Source organism: Trachypithecus francoisi, unplaced genomic scaffold, assembly GCF_009764315.1.
Source record: "Trachypithecus francoisi isolate TF-2019V2 unplaced genomic scaffold, Tfra_2.0 Lachesis_group9, whole genome shotgun sequence".
NCBI classification, from domain to species: Eukaryota; Metazoa; Chordata; class Mammalia; order Primates; family Cercopithecidae; genus Trachypithecus; species Trachypithecus francoisi.
The window spans coordinates 65,689,424-65,714,207 of NW_022681474.1; the positions used below are offsets into that span (position 1 = coordinate 65,689,424).

At 42.3% G+C, this 24,784-nt stretch overlaps 1 protein-coding gene across 7 annotated transcripts in view; it reads left to right on the plus strand.

The window, feature by feature from the left end:
- Positions 1–24,784, plus strand: part of PBLD (phenazine biosynthesis like protein domain containing) — a 45,424-nt gene that overhangs the window by 1,801 nt on the left and 18,839 nt on the right. For 5 of the 7 annotated variants that reach the window (XM_033209480.1, XM_033209485.1, XM_033209486.1 and 2 more), the window contains exon 2: positions 20,506–20,648. In XM_033209480.1, coding sequence (XP_033065371.1) covers positions 20,565–20,648 — 84 coding nt within the window. In that variant the 5' untranslated portion in view covers positions 20,506–20,564. The remainder of the gene's footprint in view (positions 1–20,505; positions 20,649–24,784) is intronic. The other 2 variants (XM_033209482.1, XM_033209483.1) reach the window with 1 other exon arrangement.

A 24,784-nucleotide genomic window follows, 5' to 3' on the forward strand; every position in this document is an offset into this window, starting at 1 on the left:
GGAGGATCGCTTGAGCCTAAGAGTTGGAGACCAGCCTGGGCAACATAGTGAGGCGCTGTCTCTACAAAAATTAGAAAGATTAGCTGGGCGTGATGGCAGCGCACGGGAGTAGATGGGACTCCCAAGTAGTCCCAGCTACTCAGGAGGCTGGGCAAGAGGATGGTTTGTGCCCTGGAGGTTGAGGCTGCAGTGAGTCGTGATTGCACCAGTGCGCTCCAGCCTGGGCGACCTTGTCTCAAAAATAACAACAACGAAAAACCGAATTTCTGCGCGAAGAGTTAAGGGGAAGCCTGGTAAAGAGATAAGTGCAAGTTCATCCTGGCTAACATGGTGAAATCCTGTCTCTACTAAAAAAAAAAAAAATTAGCCGAGCGTGGTGGCTTGCCCCTGTAGTCTCAGCTACTCAGGAGGCTGAGACAGGAGAATGGAGTGGACCCAGGAGGTGGAGCTTGTAGTGAGCCGAGATCGCGCCACTGCACTCCAGCCTTGGTGACCGAGCGAGACTCCGTCCCACAACCCCCCACAAAAAAAAAAAAATCAGTGCAAGTTCCAGTGCAAAGCGTCAGGAAGATGGCGTAATGTTAGAAATGTGGGTGAAGCTAGATTGTAGACAGTCTTCAATGTCTGGCCAAAAGACTTTGAACTTTGTGGTACAGACATTGGGAAGTCTGTTGGAGGTAGGGTGAGAGGTGTTAGCAACGTAGGAGGATGTATAATTTTTTCTCCCATGAGATCTGCAGTGTGTAGGATGTAAGACATTTTAAGGCTTTAATTCATCCTCAAACCTGCCTAAGACGAGTGTGGGGCAGTAAGAACATGGTGCTCACATACACACAATGGCCCACTCCCTAAAAGTACTGAGTGGAAGGCAGAAAGGACAGTGTTATCATCATTAAAAGAGATGGAAAACCAAACAAGGATGCTGTAATAACAATGGCTCATATTTATTTTTCAGGGTTGTAAAGAGTCAGCAAATTGAGTACACGTGTGTAGCATAACCTACACACATGTACTCTTACAACCCTGAAAAATAAGTATCTTCATTTTATAGATGAAGTGCCTAAGTCCTAGAGAAGTGAAAATAGTTGCCCAAGGTCACACAGTTGAGTGGTAGAGCTAGAATTGGAGCCCATGTGGTTTTACCCAAGGGCCAGGGTCTTAAAACACTATGAACCTTCGTGAGGTTACAAATATCTATAACTTAAGGAAACAGACATCATTTTTGGAAAATTGAGGTTATGTCACCTAATTAACACTGGAGTTACCATTTCAGGAGACCTGTGGTTACTAGCTTATTGCCTGGAGGAGACTTTTTGAACAGGCCTGAAACTTTATAGTCCCATTATCACTGACACTGTGAGTCCCAACCCCTCTCCCTCCTTTTTTTTTTTTTTTTTTGTTTTTGTTTTTTTTTTTTTTGAGATGGAGTCTCGCTCTGTCACCCAGGCTGGAGTGCAGTGGCCGGATCTCAGCGCACTGCAAGCTCCGCCTCCCGGGTTCACGCCATTCTCCTGCCTCAGCCTCCCGAGTAGCTGGGACTACAGGCGCCCGCCACCTCGCCCGGCTAGTTTTTTATATTTTTTTTTTTTAGTAGAGACGGGGTTTCACCGTGTTAGCCAGGATGGTCTGGATCTCCTGACCTCGTGATCCGCCCGTCTCGGCCTCCCAAAGTGCTGGGATTACAGGCTTGAGCCACCGCGCCCGGCCTCTCCCTCCTTTTAAAAAAATAATTGCTGTATTAATAAGACTCTAAGCTCCCACAATTCTGATGGAGTTCTTCCCTTGGTCCTCCTGGGTTCAAGTTACATGGCTATTTTTACCCTTTCGGTCTTTCAAACTGATTTGGTAGATGGAATTCTGTAATCTCCTTCACTCCTTGCTTGAATTCAATTTGTTTTACTGCCTGATTGAATTTAGCATTCCTTCCACATATTTTGTGTGGTTATGGGTCACAATCTTAAAATCATTCTAATGACATGAATGATTTTTCACTACCAAACTGCTGCTTGCTTGCTTGCTTGCTTGCCATAATTTCTTTGGGTTAGGCACTCTTTGCCAATGTGCATACTCAGGAAGGACTTGAAATTGGTTTACACATTCCTTTTGCCTTTGTATTGTTACAGTAGGAAGTTTTGAGTTAAAAAATACACTATATAGGCTGGGTGTGGTGGCTCACGCCTGTAATCTCAGCTGCTTGGGAGACTGAGGCACAAGAATTGCTTGAACCTGGTGGGGCAGAGGTTGCAGTGAGCCGAGATTGTGCCACTGCACTCCAGCCTGGGTGACAGAACGAGTCTCCGTCTCAAAACGAAAACCAAAATGCTACATAGTCATAAATGTACATTTTATTTGGCTTCCTGTTTTACTACTACTCTTAAAAAACAACAACAAAACAAAAAATCTTGTCAACTATTCCCATTTGCAAGTTGTATCCTGTAAATAAGGCTTGGTGAGACTGGCTCACCACTGCTCCAGTGATCCCTACAGAATTGTTTCCAGACCTATCTCTGTAGAATTGTTTCCATAGAGATGGTTAGAACCAAGGACTCCCAGCTGCTTTTGGGACTTTCTTTGTCTTCCTTTCCATCATTCCAGTGCTTTCCTGTTAGCACAGAGATCAGAGGGACCCTGGAGAGGATCTTGTTAGAGACTATAATGAGAGAAAAGATGAAAAAGGAAAAGGAAATAGAAGTACCCATGCGACCCAGAGGAAAACAAGACAACGAACACGTGATCATATGTTACACCATCAGGTTGAAGAGGAGAGGAAAATTCCGTGCAGAGCCTGAGAGAAAAAAAGAAAGAGAAATGGAAAGAGATTACACCCTTCGGGGGGAGGGAAGGCACATAAACGAAAATTTGGTTAAGATATTTGTTCACATATCCCCAATGGCATTGTAAAGTACCATAAAAACTGGATTATCATAATCTTTTGCCTATATGAAAAGCAAATAAGCTAAAAAATGTAACAAAATCCACTAAATTTCATCTAATTAAGGTACTTAATGCCTTTTAAACACTAAGTTTGTGTAAGACTGTGAAATGCTTATTCTTTGGTTTACATCCTATATATCTATTGTCTTTAGAAAGCACTGATCTCCTTTACTATGGTTCAACATTGTTTCTCAAGACAAGGCTGAATTACACAGTTTATATTCTTGATATTTTTTTGTTTCTCTGAGTCACCTAAGTGTTCTTTGTGAATCTGGCAACCAAAAGACCTATTCAATCTTAATAATTATACTAAGTAAACAAATGAAAACTCAAAAGGAAGAAAGCACCTAAACACATTCTTTCTCTAATTTTTGAAAATAAACATTCTTTTTGTTCCAGTGAATTGCTGTGAAGGCTAGGGAAAGCAGCTTAAAAAGATAGCTACTTAAATAATTTAAATCAAATTATTGTACTGCTTTTCCGTATGTCATAAGCACATTAATAACTTTGAAAATACAGCATTGATAATACGGTAATAGACCATTTCCCCCAACGTGATTTTTTTTTTTTTTTTTTTTTTTTGAGGTGGAATCTTGCTCTGTCGCCCAGGCTGGAGTACAGTGGCATGATCTCGGCTCCCTGCAACCTCCACCTCCTGGGTTCAAGCGATTCTCCTGCCTCAGCCTCCTGAGTAGCTGCATGCGTGGTCACAAGCATGCGTGACCACACCCAGCTAATTTTTATATGTTTAGTAGAGATGGGGTTTCATCATATTGGTCAGGCTGGTCTTGAACTCCTGACCTCGTGATCCACCTGCCTCAGCCTCCCCAAAATGCTGGGATTACAGGCGTGAGCCAGAGCGCCCGGGCCCAACCAGATTTTAAGCTTCTTGGTGGTAGATAAAAATATAGCTCTTATTATTCATATACCTATGTTTTTCAGTCTGCAAACAATAACGATGGTCACACTGGGGGCAGGGACACTGTAAGTAATTCATTTTCACTGCAGTCTTGCAAAGTTATTATTTCATGGACCAAGAAATGAAAAAGCCAGGAGATAAAGTAATGTTTCAAAGTTTACCAAAAAAGTAAATGGCAAAACTTAGACTTGACTTCGTAATCAGGGAGTCCCAGTTCTGACACCAGCTACCAGTGAATTGATTCTGAACCAGTTAACTTTTCTGAACCCCAGTTTTTTTTTTGTTTTTTGAGGTGGAGTCTTGCTCTGTCACCAGTGGTGCGATCTTGGCTCACTGCAACTCTCGACTCCCTGGTTCAAGCGATTCTCTTGCCTCAGCCTCCCAAGTAGCTGGGATTACAGGCATGTGCCACCATACCCAGCTAATTTTTATAGTTTTGGTAGAGACGGGGTTTCACCATGTTGGCCGGGATGGTCTCGATCTCCTGACCTCATGATCTGCCCACCTCGGCTTCCCAAAGTGCTGGGATTACAGGCATGAGCCACCATGCCCGGCCACCTCAGTTTCTTAATCTCTAAAATGGGTTGTTAGGTTATTATATAGGGGGTGGAGATTAGTAATTGAAATAATGTTAATTCTAGTTCCATGCTGTTTTATTTGTGTTTGTCAGAGCATTGTTAATGAATCTGGTTCATTCCTGCTAAACTCATTTAATAACAGTGAATTTAATAGAATTTTTAAAGTAAGTACAGTATCCTAAGAACTATATTGGGAGCTAGGAAATTATTTCAGTGAAATCTATAACTCACATGAACTATTCTGTGGGCAGAATAAATAATATTTCACATGTAATGTACTGCTGATTTTCCAATATAGGCAGATGCAGCTGTCATTAATAAATGGAAATTGATTTGAGAGCATTACTGAATTCCTAGTAGGTCAGCATATGTTTCCATCCATCCATAAAAACTATAAGTACAGCTTGGCACAGCGGCTCATGCCTGTAATCCCAGCACTCTAGGAGGCCGAAGCTGGCGGATCACTTGAGGTCAGGAGTTCAAGATCAGCCTGGGCAACATGGTGAGAACACATCTCTACTAAAGATACAAAAATAATTAACTGGGCATGATGCTGCACGCCTGTAGTCCCAGCTACTTGGGAGGCAGAGGTTGTAGTGAGCTGAGATCGCGCCACTGCACTCCAACCTCTGCAACAAGACTCTGTCTCAAAAAACAAAAACAAAACAAAACAAAAAACCAAGTACATTCTGTAATGTTGGATGAGCTAAAAAAAAGAAAAAATGCAAGTACATAAAGCGAACCTGTCCCTGACTTTCAAGAGCATACAGATACATTCCATTAAACTATAGCAAGTGATAAAATAGGGTAAGCACAGAGTATTTGGGGAGCATAGAATCTGGCCATTCACACAGTCTAGGGCTTCAGAGAAAGCTTTCTGAAGGAGACAACTCCTGAGCTAAATGTTGGAGGATAGGTAATATTTAGCTGGGCAATGAAAAACAGGAAAAGCATTTACAGTTGAGGACGCAGTAAGATCCAAGGCATGGATGTACAAAATAACTTGGCAGAAGTGGAAACTCTAAGCAGGTGAAACATTGTAAAATAAGGAAGTAGATATGAACCAGATCTTGGAGAAGTTTGTGTGCTACCCTATGGAGCTTGGCTTTTAAGATTGATGATCAATGTAGTGGTTTTTGGGTTTTTTTTGTATTGTTTTTGAGATGGAGTCTAACTGTGTTTCCCAGGCTTGAGTGCAGTGGCATGATCTCAGCTCATTGCAACCTTTGCCTCCCAGGTTCAAGTAATTCTCCTGCCTTAGCCTCCTGAGTAGCAGGATTATAGGCATACACCACCACACCTGGCTAATTTTTATATCTTTAGGTAGACACAGGATTTCACCATGTTGGCCAGGCTGGTCTCAGACTCCTCACCTCAAGTGATCCACCTGCCTTGGCCACACAAAGTGCTGGGATTATAGGCATGAGCCACCACGCCTGGCCAATGTAGTGGGTTTTTGTTTTGTTTTTTCCCCGGAGACGGAGTCTTGCTTTGTCATCCAGGCTGGAGTGCAGTGGCACAATCTCGGCTCACTGCAGCTTCTGCCTCCCAGGTTCAAGCAATTCTCCTGCCTCAGCCTCCTGAGTAGCTGGGATTACAGGTGCCTGCCACCACACCCAGCTAATTTTTGTATTTTCAGTAGAAACAGGGTTTCACCATGTTGGCTAGGCTGGTCTTGAACTCCTGACCTCGTGATCTGCCTGTCTCGGCCTCCCAAAGTGCTGGGATTACAGGCGTGAGCAACTGCGCCTAACCCAATGTAGTGTTTTAATTAGATAGTTCTGATTAAAGTGTGGAGAGTTGGCCGGGCGTGATCGCTCACACCTGTAATCCCAGCACTTTGGGAGGCCAAGGCAGGTGGATCATTTGAGGTCAGGAGTTCAAGACCAGCCTGGGCAACATGGTGAAACCCTGTCTGTATTAAAAATACAAAAATTAGCCGGGCAGTAGTGGCGCATGCCTGTAATCCCAGCTGCTTGGGAGGCCGAGGCAGGAGAATTGCTTGAGCCTGTGAGGCGGACGCTGCGGTGAGCCGAGATTGTGCCACCGTACTCCAGTCTGAGCAGGTGAGACCCTTGTCTCTAAATAAATAAATAAATAAAGTGTAGAGGGTAGATATTGGGAGGGTAAGAAGAGAGAAGGCTAGGAGAAGGACCAGTAGAGATGATAAGCGGAGGCTGCAGTGAGCCAAGATTGTGCCACTGCACTCCAGTCTGGGCAAGTGAGACACTGTAAGTAAGTAAGTAAGTAAGTAAGTAAGTAAGTAAGTAAGTAAGTAAGTAAGTAAGTAAGTAAATAATAAAAAAAAAAAAAATAAAAAAGTGTAGAGGGTAGATACTGGAAGGGTAAGAAGAGAGGAGACTAGGAGAAGGACCAGTAGAGATGATAAGCACTTAAACTACAGCAATGGTATTAGGGATAGATACAGGAGGCTCTCTTTAAGAAATATTTGGCTGGGCACAGTGGCTCACACCTGTAATCCCAGCACTTTGGGAGGCCGAGGCAGGCGGATCACGAGGTCAAGAGATCGAGACCATCCTGGCCAACATGGTGAAACCCCATCTCTACAAAAAATACAAAAATTAGCTGGGCATGGTGGCACGCACCTGTTACACAGGCACCTGTTATCCCAGCTACTTGGGTGGCTGAGGCAGGAGAATCGCTTGAACCCGGGAGGCAGAGGTTGCAGTGAGCTGAGATTGCACCACTGCACTCTAGCCTGGCAACAGAGCTAGGCACAGTGGCGCATACCTGTAGTCCCAGCTCCATCTCAAAAAAAAGAAAGAAAGAAAGAAAGAAAAATTTAGGAGCTATTTATCAGCAGGGTTTAGAGCTTGAGTAGAGAGCCTGTGCATGGGTGAGTAAAAAGAGGTCAAGGATGAATTATTTTTGGCTTAGGGTTGGATGTTGAGAATTGTAACTGACATAGGAAATATAGGAATATTGGGTGCGTTGATTTTGAGATGCCATGTACTGTCCGAGTGAATGTGTCTAGTAGGAAATTAATCTGGGATAGGAATGTAGATTTGGCATTCATTGACATATATTTTGCTTTTATATTTCAAAATAAGTTTTTTGGGATGGCCTCAGGCTAAGTAAATTTGCTGTGGAATCTGTTGTAAAAACCAGAATGAGAATTTATTATTTACAATGAAAAATATAACTGTTAAACAAATGGAATGCAAATTGTCCCACTGTTTTTGTGGGGGATACTTCTGAATATTCTACATGAAAGGAAGTATACTCTATTAATTATTATTGCTGTATAACAAATTGCTCCAAAACTTAACAGCTTAAAACAACGAACTTTTATTATTTCACAATTTCTGTGGATCAGAAATCTTGGGGCAGCTTAGCTGGATGCTTCTAGCCCAGGATCTCTTTTTCTTCTTTTTTGAGATGGAGTCTCCCTCTGTCCCTCAGGCTGGGGTGCAGTGGTGCCATCTCAGCTCACTGCAACCTCTGCCTCCTGAGTTCAAGCTGTTCTCCTGCCTCAGCCTCCTGAGTAGCTGGGATTACAGACATGCTCCACGAAGCCTGGCTAATTTTTGTATTTTTAGTAGAGGCGGGTTTTCCCCATGTTGGCCCAGCTGATCTTGAACCCCTGACCTCATGTGATCCACCCACTCTGGTCTCCCAAAGTGCTGGGATTACATGCGTGAGCTACCCCATGCCAGCCTAGGGTCTCTTACAAAGGTATGATTAAAGTGTCAGCTGGACCTACAGTTATCTCAAGGGTCAACTAGGGTAGGATCTGCTTAAAAACTCACTCCCATGGCTATTGGTAGGCCTCAGATCATTAAAAAAAAATAAAATTTTACATTTTGGAATAGTTGTAGATTTACAGAAAAATTGCAAAGATATTACATAGAGTTCCTATATGTGGCTCACTCACTTTCCTCTGTTAACATCTTATATTTATTTGGCTGGCACAGTGGCTCACACCTGTAATCCCAGCACTTTGGGAGGCCAAGGAGGGAGGATTGCTTGAGACCAGGAGTTTGAGACCAGACTGAGCAACATAGTGAGATCTCATTTCTGCTAACAATTTTTTTTTTTTTTTTTAATTAGCCAGATGTGGTGGTGTGTGTCTCTAGTCCCAGTTAACGGAGAGGCTCACTTGAGCCTGTCCAAGGTTGCAGTGAGCTATGATTCTACCACTGCACTCCAGCCTGGGCAACAGAGTGAGGCCCTGTCTCAAAAACAAAAAACAAAACAAAACAAATCTTACATTGATGGTAGTAGCTGTGCTACATTTGTCACAAGTTATGAAATTACACTGGTCCATTACTTTTTTTTTTTTTTGAGACAGGGTCTCGCTGTGCCACCCAGTCTGGAGTGCAGTGATACAATCATGGTTCATTGCAGCCTCGACCTCCCAGGCTCAAGCAATTCTCCTGCCTTAGCCTCCCAAGTAGCTGGGACTGCAGGTGTGTGCCACCAAGCCTGTTTTTGTTTTTTTTCAGTTTTTTGTCGAGACGAGATCTCTCTATGTTGTCCAGCCTGGTCTCGAACTCCTGGACTCCAGTGATCCTTCTACTTCAGCCTCCTGAAGTGTTAGGATTACAGTTGTGAGCCACCATGCCCAGCTCTGATCCATTGCTATTAACTAAACTCCAAATTTTATGTAGAGCTCAGTAGTTTTCCCCTAATGTCCTTTTTCTGTTCCAGGATCCCATCCAGGATACCACATTACATTAATCATCATGTCTCCTTAGCATCTGTTGGTCAGGTATTTTGTGGAATATCCTTCAATTTGGGGTTTTTCTGATGTTTTTCTCAGAATTAGGGGTTATGGGTTCTTGGGAGGAAAACCACAGAGGTAAAGTGCCATCCTCTTCACATAGTAATAACATGACTCTTCACCTTGATCACCTGGCTGAGGTAGTGTTTGCTAGGTTTCTCCACTGTAAAGTCTTTACTGTCTTTCCATGCTGTGTTATTTGGAAGCAAGTTACTGAGTGCAGCCCATACTCAGGGTCCAGGGGAAGTTAAGCTCCATCTCCTGGAGAGGAGATTAGGTAGTTAGCTAGATAAGCTATTTGGAATTCTGTAAGGAAGTTTGTCTCTTCTCCTCCATTTATTTATGTAGTCTTTCATTTATGTGAGTATGGGTTATGGATATTAATTTATCTTTGGGTTATAATCCAATACTATGTTGCTTATTTTGTTATTCAAATTGTTCTTGCTTAGGCCATTGGGAGCTCTTCCAGGTTGACCCCTGTATTCCTTTTTGTTTATTTTTTTGAGTACTGGCTTGCTTTCTAGTACTAGAAGAGATTCCAGCCTCACCTGGTCTTTTCCCTGCACTTATGCTACAATCAGTCATGTCTCCAGGAAGCTCCAGGTCTTTTTACTATTGGAGAATGTTGTTTAATTTCCACATTTTTTTGAATTTCCCAAATTTCCTTTCCCATCTGTTATGTAATTTCATTCTATTGTGGTTGAGGGACATGCTTTTTATTATTTCAGCCCTTTACATTTATTGAGACTTCTTTTATGGACTAACAAATGGCCTACTCTGGAGAATGTTTCTTGTGCTCTTGAGGAGAAGTGTTGTCTGCTGTTGTTGTGGAGTGTTCTGTAGGCGTCTGTTGGGTCTAGTTGGTTTATAGTGTTACTCAAGTCTTCTGTTTCCTTGATGATCTTCTGTCTAGCTATTTCATCCACTGTCGAAAGTAGGCATTGAAATCGCCAGCTACAGTCGGTTCTCCGTACCTGTGGATCCTGTATCTGTGGAGTTAATCAATCATTGATCAAAAATACTAAAAGAAGAAAGAAAGAAAAGAAAAAGAAAAAAGAAAAGAAAAAAAAACTAAAAATATTAAAAGGGATTAGGGCTGGGGTCAGTGGCTCATGCCTGTAATCCCAGCACTTTGGGAGGCTGAGGTGGGCGGATCACCTGAGGTCAGCAGTTCCAGACCAGCCTGGCCAACATGGTAAAACTCCATTTCTGCTAAAAGTACAAAAGTTAGCTGGGCGTGGTGGTGGGTGCCTGTAGTCCCAGCTACTCGGGAGGCTGAGGCAGGAGAATTGCTCAAACATGGAAGGCAAAGGTTGCAGTGAGCTGAGATCGTGCCGTTGCACTTCAGCCTGGCAACAGAGTAAGACTCTGTCTCAAAAAAAAAGAGGGGGGTAGAGCACAATGGCTAAGGCCTGTAATCCCAGCACTTTGGGAGGCTGAGGCGGGCAGATCACCTTAGGTCAGGAGTTTGAGACCAGCCTGACCAACATGGAGAAACCTCGTCTCTACTAAAAGTACAAAATTAGCCAGGCGTGATGGCACATGCCTGTAATCCCAGCTACTTGAGAGGCTGAGGCAGGAGAATCAATCGCTTGAACCCAGGAGGGGGAGGTTGCCGTGAGCCGAGATTGTGCCACTGCACTCCAGCCGGGGCAACAAGAGCGAAACTCCGTCTCAAAATAAATAAATACATAAAAATAAATAAATAGCTGGGCGCGGTGGCTCAAGCCTGTAATTCCAGCACTTTGGGAGGCCAAGACGGGTGGATCACGAGGTCAAGAGATCGAGACCATCCTGGTTAACACGGTGAAACCCCATCTCTACTAAAAAATACAAAAAACTAGCCAGGCGAGGTGGCGGGCGCCTGTAGTCCCAGCTACTTGGGAGACCGAGGCAGGAGAATGGCGTAAACCTGGGAGGCGGAGCTTGCAGTGAGCTGAGATCTGGCCACTGCACTCCAGCCTGGGCGACAGAGCGAGACTCCGTCTCAAAATAAATAAATAAATAAATAATAAAAATAAAAAAGTTTGTCTCTTGTAGAAAGCATTTAGTTAGTTTTTTGTTTCGTTTTGTCTTTTTCTTTTTTTTTGAGACGGAGTCTTCCTCTGTCACCCAGGCCATAGTGCAGTGTTGTGATCTCAAATCACTGCAACCTCCACCTCCCAGGTTCAAGTGATTCTCCTGCCTCAGCCTCCTGAGTAGCTGGGTTTACTGGCACACACCACCACACCTGGCTAATTTTTGTATTTTTAGTAGATGCCACCACACCTGGCTAATTTTTGTATTTTTAATAGAGATGGGGTTTCACTATGTTGGCCAGACTGGTCTCGAACTCCTGGCCTCAAGCAGCCTACCTGCCTTGGCCTCCCAAAGTGCTGGGATTACAGGCCTGAGTCACCATGCCCAGCAAATTAGATTACTTTTTAAAATGCCGTCTACTGATCTTTGCCCTTTGTTTGGAGAGTTTAAGCACTTAAATGTAATTACTGGTAAGGTAGAGTTCCTGACTGCTATTTTGATGTTTGTTTTCTATATGTCTCATGTCTTTGTTGTTCCTTTTACTCCTGCATTACTGCCTTTTTTATGGTAACTTGATATTTTCATCCTGTTTTTTTCCACTCTCCATCAGTTTAGTCCCAACTAGATATTTTCTTGTGTACCATTATTATTTCTCTTTCCTTCTCTTCCCTCCCTCCCTCCCTCCCTCCCTTCCTTCCTTCCTTCCTTCCTACCTTCCTCCATTTCTTCTTTCCTCTTTCTTTCTTCTTCTTTGAGACAAAGTCTCACTCTGTTGCTTAGGCTGGAGTATAGTGGTATGATCATACCTCACTGCAGCTGTGAACTTCTGGACTCAAGCAGTCCTCTTGCCTCATCCTCCCACAGTGTTGGGATTATAGATGTGAGCCACTGTACCCAACTCACTTCATTTTCTATATATTTTGAGTCATTTTCTAACGGTTGCCTGGAGAATTATATTTAACATTTAAGTTTATAATAATCTAGTTTAGATTAACAGAAACTTAATTTTAATAGTATAAAAAACCTGCACTTATATAGCTCCATTCCCACCTCACCTGTTTGTGATTTTCTTGCCATTCAAATATATCTTTTTACATTTTATGGGCATCAATACAGATTTATGACTATTGCTTTATGCAGTTGTCTTTTTTTTTTTTTTGAGACAGGATCTCACTCTGTTACCAAGGCTACAATGCAGTGGCATGATCATATCTCACTGCAGCCTCCAACTCCTGAGCTCAAGGGAACCTCCAGCCTCAACCTTTCATGCCACCCTCCCTGGCTTTTTTTATTTTTATTTTTATTTTTAATAAAGGCAGGGTCTTGCTGTGTTACCTAGACTGGTTTTGAACTCCTGGCCTCAAGCAGTTCTCTCACCTTTCTCCCAAAGGGCTGGGATTATGGGCACTAGCCACCTTGTCTGGTCTACTGGTGCTCTTTATTTACTTTATTTTTTTATTGTGGTAAAAACTATGTAACATTATATTTACCCTCTTAACCATTTTGAAGTTAAACTCAATAGTAATAAGTATATTCATATCATTATGCAACAAATCTCTAAACTTTTTGTTTTTTTGTTTTTTATGGGACAGGGTCTTACTCTGTCACTGCTCAGGCTGGAATGCAGTGGTGTGATCTCAGCTCACTGCAACCCCCGCCTCCTGGGCTCAACCAATTCTCATGCCTCAACCTCCCGAGTAGCTGGAATAACAGGCACACACCACCATGCTCAGCTGATTTTTGTATTTTTAGTAGAGACGGGGTTTCACCATGTTGGCAGGCTGATCTTGAACTCCTGACCGCAAGTCATGCACCCTTCTAGGCTTCCCAAAGTGCTAGGATTACAGGTGCAAGCCACTATGTCTGGCCATCAGAGCTTTTCAAAACCCTTTCTGGACATCTCATTCCCTTGCTATTCCTTATCAACTTTTGATTAGCCTATCATTTGCCTTAGCTATTATCCACTGACTTAGGCAGCCATGGTCCTATTAAACAGTTGCTGTTTGTTTTTGACAAACAACCCTGGAGGAGAGGCTGTTTGTGTTCGTTGAGCTTTGACTCAGGTCAATAAAGAGAAGCCACAACTGGGCGCGGTGGCTCATGCCTGTGATCCCAGCACTTTGGGAGGCCGAGGCAGGTGGATCACCTGAGGTCAGGAGTTCGAGACCAGCCTGACCAACATGGCAAAACCCTGTCTCAACTACAAATACAAAAACTAGCTGGGCATGGTGGCAGGTGCCTATAATCCCAACTACTTGGGAGGTTGAGGCAGGAAAATCGCTTGAACCCGGGAGATGGAGGTTGCAGTGAACCAAGACTGTACCATTGCATTCCATCCTGGGCAACAGAGTGAGACTCTGCCTCAAACAAATAAATTCATTAATTAATTTAAATAAAAAATAATACAAAAATCTAAAAAATAAAAATAAAAAATAAAAAAAAATACAAAAATCAACCTGGTGTGGTGTCGCGCTCCTGTAATCCCAGCTACTTAGGAGGCTGAGGCAGGAGAATCGCTTGAACCTGGCAGGCGGAGGTTGCAGTGAGCCGAGATCGTGCCACTGCACTCCAGCCTGGGTGACAGAGTGAGATTCTGTCTCAAAAAAAAAAAGGCAAACCTTGTTAGTGAGGGTCTTCCAGGATGAGTCAAATGACAATTCTCTATGAATGCAGCTTTGAAGAGACTTCAACCACATCCTGTCCCTTCTAGTAGCTATCAGGTGATTGCAGGATGGTGGTTCTCAAGGCTATCATGTAGTTGGGGAGAGAGGATCAACTAGGGGAAGAGTGACAGATAATGTCTTTTCCTAAAGAATATGTAGGCCGGGCGTGGTGGCTCAAGCCTGTAATCCCGGCACTTCGGGAGGCCGAGACGGGCAGATCACGAGGTCAGGAGATCCAGACCATCCTGGCTAACACGGTGAAACCCCGTCTCTACTAAAAATACAAAAAACTAGCCGGGCGAGGTGGCGAGCGCCTGTAGTCCCAGCTACTCGGGAGGCTGAAGCAGGAGAATGGCGTAAACCCGGGAGGCGGAGCTTGCAGTGAGCTGAGATCCGGCCACTGCACTCCAGCCCGGGCGACAGAGCGAGACTCCGTCTCAAAAAAAAAAAAAAAAAAAAAATTGTGGACCCAGTTTTCCCCATTAATTTCAAGATAGAGCAAAACTCCACCAGTGCTTTATAAAAAGATTCATAAGTCTTTAACTGTGAAACTGCAAATTCTAAGTTTAGGCTGGGTATGGTGGCTCCCGCCTGTAATCCCAGCACTTTGGGAGGCTGAGGTGGGTGGATCACCTGAGGTAAGGAGTTTGAGACCAGCCTGGCCAACATAGTGAAACCCCATCTCTACTAAAAATACAAAAATTAGCTGGGTGCAGTGGTGCATGCCTGTAATCCCAGCTACTTGGGAGGCTGAGACAGGAGAATCGCTTGAACCTGGGAGGCAGAGGTTGCAGTGAGCCAAGATTGTGCCCCTGCACTCCAGCCTGGGTGACAGGGTGAGACTTTGTCTCCACAAATAAATAAATAAATAAGTAAAAATAAAAATACAAATTATAAGTTTTAAATATAAACCTCCAGTTCAATTGGATTGTCAAGTACAGCTTCCTTAGTAGAGCAGCAGAAAGAACCTAAACAATTTGTGGCATATGGAAAAGGACTTTTTTTGTTGTTGTTGTTGTCTTTTTTTGGCATGTGGTAAAGGTTTTACCACTGCAAACAAAGTACTGAACCATGTTTTCTTATTTAGAAAGCATCTTAATATCAATTTATAATCTATTTTCTGAAGTCCCTTCCAGGCCCTTGAGCTTTTGAGGAGCAAGAATGTGGATCTTAACACCAAAGTGTTTTCATAAAATTTGTTTGGTAAGTGGTAAATCATGATGATAATATGAGAATCCTAAATTTTAGCAGAAAAGTGGAAAAATTCCCAAACATCAGGTGTTTGAACATAAATCTGGTTGAGGAATTCAGAACTAACCTATGAACATTTTAACAAAGGTGGTGTTCGGAGCTTCTGTGACGTCCGGAAAGTATGCATAAAAGTAAACACAAAGTAGTTGAACACTACATATATAGTATTTGAATAGATCTATATTAGTAGCTAGGTGAAACTAATTTAGAAGTTAATTTTCTTCAGGCAACAAAACAAAAAGTAGACAAATGGGATTACATTAAACTAAAAAGCTTCTGTACAGCAAAGGAAACAATCAACAGAATGAAGAGACAAAGTATGGAATGGGAGAAAATATTTGCAAATTATACATCTGATAAGGGATTAATATTCAAAAAATATAAGAAACTCAGCCAGGCACGTTGGCTCATGCCTGTAATCCTAGCACTTTGGCAGGCCAAAGCAGGCAGATCGCTTGAGCCCAGGAGTTTGAGACCAGCCTGGGCAACATGGCGAGACCCCCTCTCTACAATAAACATAAAAATCAGTGAGGCGTGATGGTGCATGCCTGTAGTCCAGCTACTCAGGAGGCTGAGGTGGGAGAATCACCTGAGCCTGGGGAGGTTGAGGCTGCAGTGAACTGTGATTGCACCACTGCACTCCAGCCTGGGTGACAGAGTGAGACCCTGTCTAAAAAAAAAGGCTGGGCTTGGTGGCTCACGCCTGTAATCCAGCACTTTGGGGGGCCGAGGCAGGCAGATCATGAGGTCAGGAGATCGAGACCATCCTGGCTAAGATGGTGAAACCCCGTCTCTACTAAAAATACAAAAAAAATAGCCAGGCGTGGTGGCGGGCGCCTGTAGTCCCAGCTACTCAGGAGGCTGAGGCAGGAGACTGGTGTGAACCCGGGAGGTGGAGCTTGCAGTGAGCCGGGATTGTGCCACCGCACTCCAGCCTGGGGGACAGAGCGAGACTCCATCTCAAAAAAAAAAAAAAGAAAAAGAAAAAAGAAAGAGAGAGAAAATTAAAAAACTCAATAACAGAAAGAAACTCAGTAACTACTGTTTAGAAGAGATGGGGTTTCACTATGTTGGCCAGGCTGATCTGGAACTCCTGACCTCAGGTGATCCATCTGCCTCGGTCTCCCAAAGTGCTGGTATTATAGGCGTGAGCCACCGCGCCTGGCCAATTTTAGTTCAGTGCTTCAAACTGAAAACACACTGAAAGCCCAGTGTGCTTTCAGCGGTATACATTAATGGTGTGTACCCATACAACCATTTCGCTTTTTACTTTCAGTATTCAATAAATCACATGAGATATTCAGCACTTTATTATAAAATAGGCTTTGTGTTAGATGATTGCCCAACTGAAAACCAATTTAAGTGTTCTGAGGATGTTTAAGGTGGGCTAGGCTAAGCTATATTGTTTGATAGGTTGGGTATATTAAATGCATTTTCAATTTATGATATTTTTAACTTAAAATGGGTTTATTGAGATGTAACCCCATCAAAAGTAGAGGAGTGTCTATATTTATGCAATAGAATATTATTCAGCCATAAAAAGAAGGAAATCCCATCATTTATATCAACATGGGTGAACCTGGAAGGCATTATGCTAACTGAAGTAAGCCAAATGCAGAAAGATAAATACTGCAAAATCTCACTCATTGAGGAATCTAAGAAAGTTGACGTCATAGAAGTAGACAGTAGAATGGTGGTTGTCAGAGGCAGGGGTGGTTGCGGGAGGGGAGTGGTTGGAGAAATCTGGCCAAAGGATACATAATTACAGTAGATAGGAGGAATAAGTTCAAGAGATCTATTGTATAGCACCATGACTATAGTTAATAAGACAATATACTGTATTCTTGAAAATTGCAGAGAGTGGATGTTAAGTGTTTTAATCACAAAAATAATTATGTGAGGTGATGCATTTCTTAATTAGCTAGATTTAACCATTTCACAATGTGTGTATATATATATACTTAAAAACATTATATTGTACATGATAAATATTATTTTATCTGTCAATTAAAAGAAACCATAAAGTAAAAATAAAATTTTTCTTTCAAATTTTGATTTAAAACTTACTTACACTTTGTAATGCTTTTTGATACTTATTTTCTTTTCACCAACTGAGAAAAAATAGATGGTGTTTGGATACACTTTGAATGCCAGTACTCTATTATTAAATGTATTTTCTTTCTTTTTTTCTCTTTCTTTCTTTTTTTTTTTTTTGAGACAGAGTCTCTCTCTGTCACCTAGGCTGGAGTGCAGTGAGTATAATCTCAGCTCACTGCAACCTCAGCCTCCTGGGTTCAAGCGATTCTCCTGCCTCAGCCTCCTGAGTAGGTGGGATTACAGGCGCCTGCTATCATGCCTGGCTAATTTTTGTATTTTTGATAGAGACGGGGTTTCACCATGTTGGCCAGGCTGGTCTCGAACTTCTGACCTCAAGTGATCCACCCACCTCAGTCTCCCAAAGTGTTGGGATGACAGGTGTGAGCCACCTTGCCTGGCCTACATATTTATATTTCCTTTTTCTTTCCTTTTTTTTGAGATGGAGTCTCGTTCTGTCACCAGGCTGGAGTGCAGTGGTGTGATCTCGGCTCACCACAACCTCCAACTCCCTGTTCAAGTGATTCTCCTGCCTCAGCCTCCCTAGTAGCTGGGATTACAGGCATGCACCACCACGCCCAGCTAATTTTTGTGTGTTTAGTAGAGACGGGGTTTCACCATGTTGGCCAGGATGGTCTTGATCTCCTGACCCCATGATCCGCCTGCCTTGGCCTCCCAAAGTGCTGGGATTACAGGCATAAGCCACCATGCCTGGCCAATATTTATTTTTTTCAAAGAACTAAACTGATATTTATTAATGAGTAGCCTAGCTTTGAGGCAGAAGTCATAAGCAATAGTGAAGTGGGTTCTTTTTTTTTTTTTTTTTTTTGAGACAGGATCTCACTCTGTTGTCCAGGCTGGAGTGCAGTGGCACGATCTCAGCTCACTGCAACTTCCGCCTCCCAAGTTCAAGCAATTCTCCTGCCTTGGTCTCCCAAGTAGCTGGGATTATACACATGAGCCACCACACCTGGCTAATTTTTTAATATTTTTGGTAGAGATGGGTTTCACCGCATTGGCCAGGCTGGTCTCGAACTCCTGACCTCAAGTGATCTGCCTGCCTCGGCCTCCCAAAGTGCTGGGATTACAGGCGTGAGCCACCGCACCAGGCCGTGAAGTGGGCTCTTTTGTGCTAACAGCTACAGAATAACAGGAGTTTGCAGTGACAGGAAAACTGTAAACAAACTAAGACTATTACAGAGGGACAAATATGTCTCACTCTCCCCAGGAACATCCATAGGCAGGTTTAATGACTAAGCTGTTTGGACAAGGGATTTTCCTCCATTTACATGGCACATGGAACCAAGATTAAAATTCAAGAGAATGGTCTCAAAACACACACACACACACCACACACACACACATGCCCCATGCAGGCCAGGTGCAGTGGGGCACGCCTGTAATCCCAGCACTTTGGGAGGCCTAGGTGGGAGGATCACTTAAGTCAGGAGTTCTAGACCAGCCTGGCCAACATGGCAAAACCCCGTCTCTACAAAAAATACCAAAAGATTAGCCAGGCATGGTGGCACATGCCTGTAATCCCAGCTACTTGGAAGGCTGAAGCAGGAGAATCGCTTGAACCCAGGAGGCAGAAGTTGCAGTGAAATGGAGACTGTGCCACTGCAATCCAGCCTGGGTGACAGAGTAAGACTCTGTCTAAAAAAAAAAAAAAAGAATAATCTAAGAAATGCAAATGAAAACAAGGTATTTTAAAATCTATCAGATTGGCCAGGCGCCGTGGCTCACGCCTGTGATCCCAGCACTTTGGGAGGCTGAGGCGGGTGGGTCACGAGGTCAGGAGATCGAGACCATCCTGACGAACACGGTGAAACCCCATCTCTACTGAAAATACAAAAAAATTTAGCTGGGTGTGGTGGCAGGCGCCTGTACTCCCAGCTTCTAGGGAGACTGAGGCAGGAGAATGGCGTTAACCCGGGAGGCGGCGGAGCTTGCAGTGTGCGGAGATCGCGCCATTGCACTCTAGCCTGGGCAACAGAGCGAGACTCCATCTCAAAAAAAAAAAAATCTATCAGATTAGCAATTAGTCAGACACTCTCATATACTGTCTAAATTGGTATACTTTTTCTGCAGATAAATTTAACTGTTTAAGTTAAAGCATCTGTACACTTTGACCCTGGGATTTCACTTTTAGGAATATATATAAAATAATCAGAACACAGAACAAAATTTACATTCAGCAGGTTTGATCACTATTATCTTTATAAGTGAAAAATTAGAAACAACTTAAATATTCACCCAAAGGTATATGGTTAAACAACTGAGAGCATATCCGTAAACATATTGTAAATAATTAAAATGATGTTTTTGAAGCATTTGGTGTCTTTGGAAAATACTCATGCTCTACAGTATTTTCCAATTGTATTGGAATGGCCCTCCAATTATGCTATTTTATATAAGGGACTTGAGCATCTGTGGGACTGTGGTATCCTCAGGGGGTCCTGGGATCTATCCCCTGTGAATACAGAGGGGCAATTTACTGTTAAGTGGGTAAAAATTCTGATAAAAGCTGTACATCCAGAACATTCATAATGTTATTGCTAATTTGTGCACTTATGGGTCTTTATTTTCCAAGTGTATTATAATGAGCATATTTTTAAATTAAAAATGCATTCTTTTAAAAAAGGGTAATAATATTCATTGGGAGACTGTAAGCAACATACATGCTTCTTGGACGTTTCATGCACTTCATTAAAAACAGAGCCTAAGCTAGTTCTGGCTACTCTAAGAAAGACTATGATTGTGCGGCTAAGTTCTATGTATAATACGAAAAGTCAATACAAAATACGGGGAAAAAAATCAATTTAGCCAGTATTTTAAAATGAATTTCATTTTAGAGGTTTTAAAAAGTTAGGGGATTGGCTGGGCACAGTGGCTTATGCCTGTAATCTCAGTACTTTTGGAGGCCGAGGAGGGCAGATCACCTGAGGTCAGGAGTTTGAGACCAGCCTGGCCTACACTGTGAAACCCTGATGCTACTAAAAACACAGAAATTAGCCAGGTGTGGTGGCAGGTGCCTGTAATTCCAGCTACTCGAGAGGCTGAGGCAGGAAAATCGCTTGAACCGGGGAGGCAGAGGTTTCAGTGAGCCGACATCAGTGCTACGGCACTCCCGCCTGGGCAACAGAGAAAGACTTCGTCTCAAAAAAAAAAAAAAGAAGTTAGGGGATTATACGACTTTAAATGTAGTATGTTTGAATAATTGCTTGACTTTGTGTCTGGGAACTGTTCTTTGCATCTGAACACCAAGTAAAACATTAACTTTTTGATTTTTTTTTTCCCAAGAAGACATAAAGCAGGCTACCAGCGATTTTGAGAACTTGCAAAAACAGCTTGCAAGGAAAATGAAGCTTCCTATTTTCATAGCAGATGCATTCACAGCAAGAGCATTTCGTGGGAATCCTGCTGCTGTTTGCCTCCTAGAAAATGTAAGTGCTTGGTTTTGAATTACAGTACCTGCAATTCTAGATTCCTGTAAACAATTACTTATTTTAAAAGACTAGTTTCACCTGTTCGTTTACCAATTTGGTTTGTGTTCTTTGCCATCATATCAGTAATGTTCATGTATGCAAGTTGATTTTCACCAAAGTATTTGATAAAAATGCCTATGCCTCAGGTATGTCCAGTGAAATGAAGATTCAGATAAAGAGGAACTAGAGCCAATTTTAAAAAAGAAGAGCTAGAGCTCCCTTTTAGCCATCAGGTTTTCATTTAGTTAGCACCAAGTGTTGAGGAGAATGAAATTAGATATCTGAGTTCTGTGTGACTAGACATAGCCCATTTCACATTTAGCATAACAGATCCTAGCTGAGTATCTTTAACCTTACCTATAGCTCAGGCAATTAGAAATTCTTTTCAGGATCAAGAAAATGAGACATTTTGCAAGGAATTAAGTAGTTAAGTAGAGAGGTAGAAGGAGTTAAGCTATAATATATAAATAACTTATTGAAAGACTCATTTTTAAAGTGGCTTTTTGATTAGGATAATATTAATGGAACGGTTAAATATTAATGGAATAGTTAAATATTAATAGAATAGTTAAATAGGTAAATATTAATGGAATAAATAGTTAAATATTGTTACTAGTTAATATTTAAATATTGACCCTCAAGGTCAAGGAATATTGACCTTGTGTTGGTCCCTAAGTAGTAAGAAACGAGGTAAGGTGTCCTTTCACTCAGAGCAGTTAGCACAAAAGTAGATTATCTGAAAATTACTTCAAGAGGACAGTTAGCAATTGATGATCTTGAATAAGTCATATTAAGTTGGGCAAAGTGTGTGTTGGGGCCTTCAAGGGCAGTGAATCTCAACCTGGCTATACATGAAAATCACCCAAGGAACTTTGAAAATGCTGTCTTCTAGACCAATTACAGCAGACTCTCTGGGAGTGGGGGCAGTGGTGTTTTTTCTTTGTTTGTTTTGTTTTGTTTTTGAGATGGAGTTCTGCTCTTGTTGCCCAGGCTGGGGTGCAATGGCGTGATCTGAGCTTAGTGCAACCTCCGCCTCCCGGGTTCAAGTGATTCTCTTGCCTTAGCCCCCCAAGTAGCTGAGATTACAGGTGCCCGCCACCATGCACAGCTAATTTTTTGTATTTTTAATGGAGACGGGGTTTCATTATGTTGGCCAGGCTGGTCTCGAACTCCTGACCTCAGATGATCCACCCACCTCAGCCTCCCAAAGTGCTGGGATTACAGGCGTGAGCACTGTGCCTGGCCAGCAGTGTTTTTTTTAAAGATTCCCCAGTGATTCCGGTGTGCAATCATGATGGAGAACTGGGCTGGGTACGGTGGCTCTTGCCTATAATCCTAGTACTTTGGGAGGCTGAGGCAGGAGGATTGCTTGGGGCCAGGAGTTTGAGACCAACCTGGCCAACATAGTGAGACCCTGTCTCTAAGAAAAAAGAAAAAAAAAGGAGGACTGCTGAGGTGAACATCGTTTTCTTATTGCTGTTGTTTTTATTTTATTTATTTAATTTTTTTATAAAATAGAGATGGGGTCTCGGTATGTTGACCAGGCTGGTCTCAAACTCCTGGATTCAAGTGATTCTCCCATCTTGGCCTTCCTAAGTGCTCGGATTACAGGCCTGAGCCACTGCACCTGGTGGAATATTATTAATTGAGTCCTTTTCACACTTCTCCCTCAAGTGGAGCAGTAAGATGGCCATCAAGAGTCCTTGTCTTACCTTAACTCTACATTCATTACGTAGACTTGAGCTGGTGTTTTCTCTCCACAAAATGCAGAAGGTAATAAAGTTAATAAAGTTTGTCCATTATTACAAGAGCTTGGGAAGATTAGTATGAAAACAATTAACAACCACATTCCAAATCATGACCTTTCTTTAGAAACAATCTGGTAGACACAACTTCCTGTCAAGCAATTGTGGAATTGACTATAACTGCTTATCAAAAATCTTAATACACTTGCCCCATGTCCCCATGTAATATCCTTGAGGAGTTTTGACAGTAGTTTATATTGAATAGAATATATTCCCTTTTTTTTTTTTTTTTTTTTTTTTTTTTTTTTTGAGGCGGAGTCTCGCTCTGTCGCCCGGACTGGAGTGCAGTGGCCAGATCTCAGCTCACTGCAAGCTCCGCCTCCTGGGTTTCCGCCATTCTCCTGCCTCAGCCTCCCAAGTAGCTGGGACTACAGGCGCCCGCCACCTCGCCCGGCTAGTTTTTTTTTGTATTTTTAGTAGAGACGGGGTTTCACCGTATTAGCCAGGATATATTCCATTTTTATCAGATAACAAGAATTGGATTATTCTCCAACTTACTACTTTTATTTCCAGTAAATTCACCAAACATCAGATTTATAGGATTGATATCTCTCTTTCTTTCTCTTTTCTTCTCTCTTTCTACCTATCTCTCCATTAAAACATATTTTGTATGTTAATTATATATTTGGAAAAACTAGAAAATAAAAATTTAAGCAAAGAACTTGTAGTTTAAAACAACATGCTTTAGTATGAATGGAAGAAGGAAAAAGAAGATAAGGAAGTCCATGATTTGGGGACGCTCTCTAAAGAGTTTTCCAATTCACTTCTTTTGAGGCTGGGGCCTGTGAGACCAGGATAATTTCATGGCCTGTCAGGGACACCTGAATAGGTATCTCAAGATTAGTTTGCTGGCCTCTTAGTCATGCTTTTCTGCTCTTTGGATGTGAGAATCTTGTCCTCCTGGAGGCGAAGGTAGCACTTTTCCTAATTCATAATCAATAAAAATTATAATAGAAGTATAAATGGTGGTGTCTGCCCTTGGGTTCGTTGTCCTGAGATGGTGGAGAGAATACAGGTGGCCACAGGAAAATGTCAGAGACAAATAAACGCTAAACCTTATAATATTGACCACAATTCAGTAGGGATTCAGCCAGGCTCTGGGCTAGGAGCCAGAGGTACAAAGGTTAACAAGTTCACCCACCCTTGAGGTGCTCAGAGTCTAGTGTGGAAAATGGGCATGTAAACTGATCGTTATTCAGTAGTCACCACAGAGGCTAAGACGTGAAGGTACCAGGTACAAAGGTACCAGGACTCAGAGAATGGAATAATGTTAGGTTTTATGAGGTAAAAACACTCAGATTTTAAGTGCAGGGCTTCAGAGTAATTTTTTTTTTTTTTTTTTTTGTAGCTTTGTTTTAAATTATTCAAAATTTGACCAGGATGAGACTAACCACAGGAAAACCTGTTGGATAGACTAAAGACTAGGTCATGGTGCTTTGAGCTTTTTTAACATTTGATAAAAGACTACTAAAAGTAAAGTAAAAACTTCTGAGTAATAAAGTTCAAGAGCTTCTATGATATTCTAAAGGATTTTTTGTTTGTTTTCAAGACAAGTCCATTTAAAATTTTTTTTTATTTTTATTTTTTTGAGATAAGCAATCTTCCCACCTCAGCCTCCCAAAGTGCTGGGATTACAGGTGTGAGTCACCACAGCCAGCTGACATTTTAAAATTTTTAAATTTTTCACATGAGAAACATATAACACTATATATTAGGTGAAAACAAAAACAGATTAAGGTCTAAGTGGAACATAAAACAAATATTTGAAAAAAATTTAATAAAAATTGTCTGGGTGCTGTGGCTCACACCTGTAATCCCAGCTCTTTGGGAGGCTGAGGAAGGCAGATCACCTGAGGTCAGAAGTTTGAGACCACCCTGGCCAACATGGTGAAACCCTGTCAAATTAGCCAAGGTTAAAGACCAGCCAAAAATTAGCCAGGTGTGGTGATGCCTGCCTGAAGTCCCAGCTACTCCAGAGGCTGAGGCAGTAGAATTACTTGAACCTGGGAGGCGGAGGTTGCAGTAAGCTGAGAAAGCACCACTGCACTCCAGCCTGGGTGACAGAGTGAGACTCCGTCTCAAACATAAATACATAAATAAATAAATAATAAAAAAAATTGATGGTGTCCTCAGATGCCTGACAATCCGTTTGACAATAGAGACCTTGTAGAAGCATGGAAAATGTGTAGAAGCAATGTAAACACGAGAATAGACACATTATGATGACAGCTGGTAAAAAACTAGAGGGACCCATGACTAGCTGCTGGTTGTGGTGGCAATAACCAGTGG